General features: G+C 44.2%; 2 protein-coding genes across 2 annotated transcripts in view; both read left to right on the plus strand.

Annotated features, from left to right (window-relative positions):
- zc3h3 (zinc finger CCCH-type containing 3) overlaps nt 1–9625 on the plus strand; it is a 100725-nt gene that overhangs the window by 68828 nt on the left and 22272 nt on the right. The window contains exon 8 of the mRNA XM_050054370.1: nt 2433–2502. Within this exon, the coding sequence (XP_049910327.1) occupies nt 2433–2502 (70 nt within the window). The remainder of the gene's footprint in view (nt 1–2432; nt 2503–9625) is intronic.
- Nucleotides 5680–9618, plus strand: LOC126396377 (loricrin-like). The gene is made up of 2 exons (XM_050054392.1): nt 5680–8324; nt 8406–9618. Exons 1-2 carry the CDS (start codon nt 8141–8143, stop codon nt 8777–8779), a joined length of 558 nt encoding a protein of 185 aa, XP_049910349.1. The 5' UTR covers nt 5680–8140; the 3' UTR covers nt 8780–9618.

Raw genomic sequence — 9625 nt, forward strand, 5'->3', positions numbered from 1 at the left:
GCAAGGCAGTTGTCAGTGTTTTGGGTCATTATCATGTTGGAAAACTTGATAATGAAAACTTGCAGCTCAGTTTCTGAAGAGGGGCGATCATGCTCTGCTTGGAATTCATGTTTCCCTAAATGAACCGAGCTCCCCAGAGCCGGCAGCACTCATGCAGCCCCAAACCATGATGCTGCCACCACTATACTTGACTGTAGACAAGGGACAGTTGTCTTGGTGCTTTTCGCCAAGGTGCCACACATGCTGAAAGAGCACCAAGACAACTTGTCCCTTGCCTACAGTCAAGTATAATGGTGGCAGCAGCACTCATGCAGCCCCAAACCATGATGCTGCCACCATTATACTTGACTGTAGGCAAGGGACAGTTGTCTTGGTGCTCTTTCAGCATGTGCAATGCAGTTTTCCAACATGATAATGACCCAAAACACACCTAGTAGATGACAACTGCCTTGCTGAGGAAGCTGAAGGTGAAGGTGATGGACTGGCCAAGTATGTATCCAGCCCTAAACTCACCTGTGCACCTGTGGGCCATCCTCAAGCTGAAGGTGGGGTAGCGCAAGGTGTCTTCACATCCATCTGCTCCATGATGTCATCATGGAGAAGTGGGAGTGGATTCCTGAAGCAACCTGTGAGCTCTGGTGAATTCCTTGCCCAAAAGGGTTAAGGCAGTGCTAGGTAATAATGGTTGGCACACAAAATATTGACACTTTAGGCACAATTTGGACATGTTCACTGTGGGGTGTACTCACTTATGTTGCCAGCTGTTTAGATGTTTATGGCTGTGTTTTGAGTAATTTTCAGAGGAAGGTAAATCTATACTACTATACAAGCTGTACACTGACTACTTTAAGTTATATCAAAGTGTCATTTCTATAGTGTTGTCCCATGAAAAGATAAAATGAAATATTTGCAAAAATGGGAGGGGTGTATATGTAGGTTTTTGTCGAGCCACGAGCGTCACATAGGTTTACGTTACCAAACGTTTATGACAAAAGCACTTGACAACAACGACTCCCGTGTGTGTACAGCAAGACGCAAGAGGGAGAGACGCTGTGCTGCTGCCGAAGGAGCCACTGAATGAGTTCCCTCTGAGCTGTATCTCGCTAATAGAGTCTGAGATGTCAGGGGCTGTTCATAAAACATTAAGGACGCCCAGGCCTAACAGCGCCACACTTTATTCCACACTACTGAAGCTGCGTCTTGTTGTTGCCGTGCGTAACAGTATGACGTCAATATGTCAGCAAGTCAAAATACTGTGAATATCACAATATGAATTTTTCATATATTAAAATTGTACCAGTATTATCATAAACAGTATATGGCACACCCCTAGCGTCAAGGGTTCAGATATAAGGTCTGTTTTTTGATACTCAGTGTTAGATAACTGGCATTTGGAGAACTTAGAGGCTTCTCTGGACCTCGTCCAATGTCCACAGGTCAGCTGGGGATCTTTGCTGCATGTCATTCTTCATATCTCTCCCCCTTAAAGGTCCTCTTTCTTAATTAAGTCCATAAGAACTCATCACTATTCATCAAAATTTCAAGTTTTTTTCATGAAAAAAAAAAAATCCCTTCAGTTCCTTAAAATGGCTCAGATCTATGAACATGCAAAATAACCCCACACCTCAGCCACTCACCTGCAGTCTGATCATACCTGGCCACCTTTGACTCTGCTCATCAAACACACAACAGCCTGTAAATGGTAATAGATAACATGAGCCTTTGGCTTCACTACGTTACCAAATAGCTTATAGCTTATTTTAGGCAACCTTGTTCCTGATTGCCAGCTCTGACAAGTTGAAGTGAAAGTGAAACTTAGCTTGCAAAATACAGCTTTCTCTTCTGACATCCCTTACTTCGTTGCAGCAGTAATGGGATTGGTTCCTTAGGTTTTTTAATGTAACAAAACGTGGAAGTCAGAATCCGTGTTTTTAAGACTGTCATTTGTACACTGCAGTTAACTGCTTAATTAGTTGATGATGTGTCTTGTAGCATATAAAAACACCATATGAATATAAGGTTAAATACTTGATTTTCACTGTAGAGGGTGTCTTTAATGTCCTGTCATTTGCTCTACTTTCACTTTCCAATGAAGGCATCAAAAAGAGCCCCTAAAATTTTGAAGGAAAAAAAAACTTGATAAATTATTAGGAGAAAAGAGCCTGTCAACACAAAACATGTCTCAAAGGGATTGTTTTTGCTTTAAAAATAAAAGTTTCATTACCTTCTTAAAAATGTATTTAAATTTGAGGCTACATTATGCATTTTTTTTGTTTTCTGTTGAGGTACATTAAGTAAGTCATTAAAAGAAAACTTTCAAATGGCCAGTTACAATAGGGTATAAAAAAAACTCCCAGAGCCAGCAGCTCCTCTCACTTTGCATCTCTATTAGCTTCTGCCTTCTCAGACTTGTTCCCGTTGTGTATGTGCAGGTTTCTACGAGGAACGTGCAAGCAGGCAGATGGAACCTGCCCATTCTCCCATAAGGTGGCTAAAGAGAAGGTAACATACACTCACACATGAAGAGGTGTTGGACAACATAGTGTTTTATGGGTTTTCATTGCAAAGGCCAGGGTTGGGAACAGTGTGCAGCTATAAGATGACACACTATTGGGTACAGTCGTCGTGGATCGTATTTGCGTTCTTGGCACAGCTCCTCTTTCCATGACACATGAAGGAATGTGGAGGACTTCACCTGAAGGGGGGTTTAAGGAGGGGCTTATGGGTAGATAAACAGCCTAAAGGTTAGAGCTTGTGACTGAGGGTCACCTATTCAATCTTCAGACCAGCAAGATGAATCAAGGTGTGCATTGCTTTCTCCTTCCTCATCACCTCCTTCCTACTAAGTGTGTATAACTGTGAGTGTATACAGCTGGAAAAAAAACTAAAACGAAGAAGCAAAAATGTGAATTAAGCACGGGTGTCTTACTCTCAGCAGTAACATGAAACACAGTGTTTACCCAAGACCTTTGGTAATGCACCTTATCCAGCTAAGCAGCAGCAGCAACTCAGTCAGTCCAGGACTATGTGATAATATGACTGAAATTTATATCATGATATTCAGCCTATGGACAGAAAATTTGTCAGGAACAACTGTGGTAACTGATCAAATGTTGAATGTTAGTTCAAACTTCCAAAATGTTTTATACATTAACTTTGGCTCTTTAAATTATGATGGGCACTTTTCACAAACAACTGAATCATTCATCAGTACATTGACTGAAGGAAATAATTGTCAGATTATCAATAAAAAAAAATATGTGTTAGTTGGAGCCCTAAAAATATTAATAAGGATCATTTTTCAAAGGCTTTGAGGCTCATGTAACCACTGTTCATATTGTGGAGAATTTAATTAGTAGACTGTAACTATAAAATATAAGGATGTTTTACTGCCTCTTGCAGCTGCTGGATTTGGAGAAAAACTGACTTCTTTCACTGGGCCGACTGCCGGGATTTTTAAGGTGGAACATTAAATTGTAATGTTCCTAAATGCACGAGCTGATGACGTGACTCAATCAATACACCTTGAATATTCTATATTACAACTTTGACCATTACTTAAAGGCGCTGTATGTAAGAATGTGGCCAAAACGTTACTGCACTCAAATTCAAAATACTGCCGCAAGTCGTGTCCGCTCCCCCTCCCCTACAGATTCGAGGTTGCTGGACAGCGGCACACTGGAGACTGATTTGTTTGCCCATGGGTGGCTGCTGTGGCAGGGCTGCGTCGCCGCGTCCTTGATCTTCGGTTTTCCAGCAGACCGTTGGAGCAATTCCAGCTTCTCTGCTGCTAACGCTGCTGCTAGGATACAGCTGAGGAGGAGCCGGCTGCTAATGCTATGTACTGGGACACTGATAATGCTGCTTGCCGTGCTGCTGTAGCTCAGTCGTAACTGTAACTGATGCTGAGACTCTACTGACTGCGTGACTGGTAGACGCCGGTGGGTGGCGCAACAGGCCAAAACAAATTCAACACATAAACATGATTTGCGGACCGTAAAATTTTTTTTTTTAAATGCAAATATTCTGGCTGTACTGTTGTTGTCGGTGAGATCAGTATGTTATATGAACATTATTCCTTAGTCTCTGTGACATATTAGGATGATTTGACGACTATTTGCTTTAGATTTCTTACATATAGCTCCTTTAAGTTTTATATGACATAAACTTTTAGTAATGAGTGGATCTTCAAGTGTTTATATGTATTAATTTCGGCAGGGTTATGTGAACTGCATACATTCTAATCCTCACTCTGAGAGTGTCGAGCTACGTTGACACCAAACCCCTGTGCTTGCCTGAGAAGGACTAAATGCACAAAGCTGTTATTTTTAAATATCCCATCTAGAGAGTCTCACTGCGGCCCATTCTATTTTGTTCTTAAAATGTCGGCATGCAGCCTCGTTCTGTGGATGATAAACGAGGTGCAGACTTTCCTCTGTGTCACCGATAATGAGGAAATACAGTGAGTGCTGGACAGAGCAGTGAGTGACAACAACCCACGCCCACATTTAAGGGTACGGTTTGCAGTGGAAACGCCAGGGTCTTGGTACTATGTCTGAGGGGTTCCAAAGGTACCATACCGGAAGTGTTTGGTGGAAACTGGGCGTAAGAGACTGATGCAAACAACAGTTTTTGAAATTGGTCCAGTACTGATTGAGAGGGCAGCCGCCAGCAGCCACATAGGCAAGGCAAGGCAAGTTTATTTGTAGAGCACAATTCGTACACAAAGTAATTCAAAGTGCTTTACAGAACAAGAAAATGCATTAAAATCACAATACAAAATAAAAACATAAATAATCATTATAAAATGAACTTTAAAAGAGAAGATAAGATAAGAGATAAGATAAGATCCTTTCAGTCATATGCACAGTGAAATAGAGCTGTTTTGAGCCTAGATTTGAACATTGTCAGAGTAGAGGCCTGTCTCACATCTTCAGAAAGACTGTTCCAGATTTTAGCTGCATAAAACTGGAATCCTGATTCCCCATGTTTAGTCCTGACTCTGGGCACCAGCAGGAGGCCGGTCCCTGAGGTCCTCAGAGTCCAAGATGGTTCATATGGCACTAACATGTCAGAGATGTACTTTGGTGCTAGGCCGTGGAGAGACTTGTACACAAGCATAGCTGCTTTAAAGTCTATTCTCTGAGCCACAGGGAGCCAGTGTAGAGACCTGAGCACAGGACTAATGTGCTCATACTTCCTGGTTCTGGTCAGGACCCGAGCAGCAGCATTCTGGATGTACTGCAGCTGTCTTACGGCCCGTTTGGAGAGGCCAGTGAGCAGGCTGTTACAGTAGTCTAACCTACTAGAGACAAATGCATGGATAAGTCTCTCCAAGTCAGGTTTAGACACTATACCTTTGATTTTGGCAATGTTTTTTAGATGGTAAAAAGCTGCTGATGTTATTGATTTGATGTGGCTGTTAAAGTTCAAGTCTGAGTCCATTATTACCCCGAGATTTCTAACCTGATTTGTAGGTTTTAGAGAGAGAGACTGGAGGTGACTGCTGACACTTTCTCTTTGTTTCTGTGGACCAAATACGATGACTTCAGTCTTGTCTGAATTTAGCTGGAGAAAGTTGTTTTGCATCCACACACTGACCTGTTGGATGCAGTGACAGAGTGAATCCACTGGTCCATATTCACCTGCTGTCAGTGAGACATAGATCTGAGTGTCGTCTGCATAATTGTGGTAGGACACATTATTACTTTGTATTAACTGGCCTAAAGGCAGCATGTAGAGATTGAACAGAAGGGGTCCCAGGATTGACCCTTGGGGCACCCCACAGGTCAAGGCCATGTGGTCTGAGACACAGTTACCAATTTCAACAAAGTACTTCCTGTCTTCTAGATAGGACTTCAACCAATTTAGGGCAGTGCCAGAGATGCCCACCCAGTCCTCTAGTCTCTGTGAAAGGATCTCATGATCGACAGTGTCAAAAGCAGCACTCAGATCTAGCAGGACTAAAACTGAGACTTTGCCTGCATCAGTGTTCAGGCGGATGTCATTTGTCACCTTAATAAGAGCGGTCTCAGTGCTGTGATGGGGTCTAAAACCTGACTGGAAAACATCAAAGGAGTTGTTCATTAGGAGAAAGTCAGTAAGCTGTTGGTAAACAACTTTCTCAAGGACTTTGCCTAAAAATGGCAGATTTGAAATGGGCCGGTAGTTGTTCAGTACTGTGGCATCAAGACTGCTCTTCTTTAGGAGAGGCTTTATGACCGCAGTTTTCAAGGCCTTTGGGAATGTTCCAGATTGTAGTGACATGTTAACTATGTGAGCGAGTGGTGGTAACAAACTGCTCAGCACAGACTTTAGAAATCTAGTGGGTAACACATCGAGGCAGCATGTAGATGAACTCAGACTGGTGATGATCTCTTGGACAGTTTTGTCAGTTACAGGTGCAAAATGAGTCAGCTCTAAGTGTCTAGGTGGCTGCAGGGTTGTTATTGGTGTTGTGGAATTGATGGCATTTTTAATGGTCTGAACCTTGTCGCAAAAGAATACTGCAAACTCATTACACTTAGATGTGGAGATCAGTTCCAACGGCAGTTGAGCTGGAGGGTTTGTTAATCTGTTCACTGTTGCAAATAAGACACGCGAGTTGTTACTGCAGTTTCCAATAATTTCAGAAAAGTACCTCTCCCTTGTTCTACGTAAGATCTGGTTGAACACGTACAACTTTTCTTTATAAATTTCATAATGAACATGAAGCTTTGACTTGCGCCATTTCCGCTCGGCCCTCCGGCACTCCCTTTTCTGTGCCCTGACCGAGTCGTCATTCCTCCATGGCGCCTTCTGCTTATTTTTAACCATTTTAACCTTCACAGGGGCAATGGTGTCCAGAACATTCAAAACACTCGAAGTAACAGAGTTCAACAAATCATCAACATTAGAACATGAGGCATTTTCAAAGTTTATCATTTCCATGAACAGAGCACCTGTGCTGTTATTTATGTGTCTCCTCCGAACAACTGCAGGACCAGCCGGTGGTTTGGGAGAAACAGACAGGTCAAAGAAGACACAGAAATGATCAGACAGAGCAACATCAACCACATTGACGTTTGAAATATTAACCCCCTTTGTAATGAGCAGGTCCAGAGTGTGCTGCGCTCTGCTGTGGGTGGGCTCACACACATGCTGAGTCAGGCCAAAGGTTTCAAGGACAGCACTGAGCTCTTTAGCATTTCTGTCACAGACATTATCCACATGTACATTAAAATCACCTGTAATGACCAAACCATCAAAGTCTGTGCATACAATTGAAAGCATCCTGGTAAAATCATCAATAAAACTTTGACGGTGCTGGGGAGGCTTGTATATAACTACATAGAGTATGGACGGAGATTGTTTTAGCTCCATTTTAAAGGATACATACTCAAATGATGAAAACACCCCAAATGACAACCTGTGCATAACCATATGATCTCTAAATATTGCACAGACACCTCCACCCTTTTTGTTTTCTCGTGTTTCAGATTCAAATTTGTAGTTGGGTGGAGCTGATTCCGTTAGAACAGCATTACCTGTGTTTTTGTCAAGCCATGTTTCAGTTAAAAACATAAAATCAAGATTATACGAAGAGATCAAATTATTAATTAAAAATGATTTGTTAGACAAGGATCTGACATTAAGCACAGCAAGTTTCAGATTAGTTTCAGTAGGACTGGACATTATCTTCTTACAAGGGATATGGATTAAATTTCTCTGATTGGACAGTCTAACTGTCCTTCTGTAATCTGGTCTATGTGGTGTGGCTGTAGATATAGCACTAGGGGAGAATATTGTCTCACAGGGCCCCAGCTTGATATTACCTTTATCATGGCTGTAAGTCCTGGGACAGCAGAGGCCCTGTGCATCCTAGCTCTTAGGGATACCAGCTCTGGGGGCAGGCAGGGGAGGACGAGCAGGGGGAAGTTTGGGTGATGGACCAGATGAAAACCGAGAGGGAGGAGCTGGGGGAGCTTTAGTTTGTGAAGCAGGAGAGTTGAAGCTCCTGTGTGACTTGAGGGGCACAGTTTTATACGGGGAAGAGTTCAGCATAGTTGGTGATAGAAGTCTTGACCTTGCTATATTAGGGGTGAGGGGAACCATCTTAATCCCTGATTTGATCAGGCTTTCAAGATGGTTGGGAAGGCCCATGGGGGAAGGTGGGGATGAAAAGGAGAGGGAGAGGGACAAGTCTCTAGAGGGGGTAGATGTGGCAGGGGGGGCCCAGGGCTGGTCTGTGGGTAGAGGAGGTGATGGGGGTGCTGCCGGGTCTGAAACTTCTGCTGGGGCCGTCACAGACGAGTCCAAGGCCTGTGATGAGGGCCCGGGGGGAGGTGAAACCGATGGCGGGCCTGAAACCTTCGCTGGGGCCGTCACAGACGAGTCCAAGGCCTGTGATGAGGGCCCGGGGGGAGGTGGAACCGATGGCGGGCCTGAAACCTTCGCTGGGGCCGTCACAGACGAGTCCAAGGCCTGTGATGAGGGCCCGGGGGGAGGTGGAACCGATGGCGGGCCTGAAACCTTCGCTGGGGCCGTCACAGACGAGTCCAAGGCCTGTGATGAGGGCCCGGGGGGAGGTGGAACCGATGGCGGGCCTGAATCCTTCACTGGGGGCAGTGGAGGCTGTTGTGGTGCTGGAGCTGAATCCTTCGCTGGGGGCGGTGGAGGCTGTTGTGGTGCAGCTGGTGCTGAAACACTGGCTCGGTCTCTGGCTTCTGCGACAGAGATGCTTCTCTCGTTCCTCTTTTCTCTCACTGGTCGCTCAGGACCCTGTCCCGGCCCATTCTGATGCCTCAGAGCGTGGAGGAGGTGTTCCGTCAGCACTCTCCTCCCACCTCTGCACAGGTGTGGGCCCTTTCCCTTGAACAGGTCCTCTCGTTTCCAGAACAGATAAAAGTTCTCAATGTAGTGCAATCCTCTGTGCGCACACTCTTTGGACAGCCATGTGTTCAGCTGAAGCAGCCGGCTGAACTTGTTTATCTTCCTGTCTATGTTTGGAAGAGGTCCACTAATGAATGCCTTGACCTCCACTTTATCAAGCTCCTTGAAGAACTTAGTGAAATCCCTTTTCAAGACTTCAGTCTGTTCCTTTCTGATGTCCACTGCACCCACGTGCACGATCAGCTGTTTGACTCCTCGGTGTGTAGACAAAACTTTTGGGAGGAGTGTTGTTATCTCAGAGACAGTGGCACTGGGACAGCAGCATGTTTGAATTCTTCCGTGGTTTATGCCACTGATAGCACCGTCTCCTATCAGCAGCGTATCTCTGACCTTGACGTTTGGTCCAGATTGTCTGTCTGCCTGCTGTCTTTTGCCGACTTTATGGCTCCAGTTTCGTGAAGATAATCCATTTTCTCTTTGTTCGTTAGAAACATTAAATTCAGTCTCTGACAGTGGCAAAAATCTGTTTGTAAGCTGTATTTTGGGTGATGTTACGTAGGTATTAACATTGTCTCTCATCACTTTGTGCTGCTTTGGCTTAGCACCAAGTTCTCTCCAGGATGAGGCATTTTGGTCTTTACAGAATTTTGGAAAAGACACAGTATCACTCAGGTTTAAGATGAAAGTAGCAGGTTTTTCACCCTTTTTACTGAAAGTAACTGTGGGCTTCTTACCACCGGATGTCACTGGGAGC

This window comes from Epinephelus moara, chromosome 10, assembly GCF_006386435.1.
Source record: "Epinephelus moara isolate mb chromosome 10, YSFRI_EMoa_1.0, whole genome shotgun sequence".
Taxonomy (NCBI): Eukaryota; Metazoa; Chordata; class Actinopteri; order Perciformes; family Serranidae; genus Epinephelus; species Epinephelus moara.

Coding starts and splice junctions, on each gene's coding strand:
- LOC126396377 (XM_050054392.1), top strand. CDS start 8,141: ATGGGGGAAGGTGGGGATGAAAAGGAGAGGGAGAGGGACAAGTCTCTA. Junction 8,325..8,405: donor TGATGAGGGCCCGGGGGGAG/GTGAAACCGATG, acceptor GCCCGGGGGGAG/GTGGAACCGATGGCGGGCCT.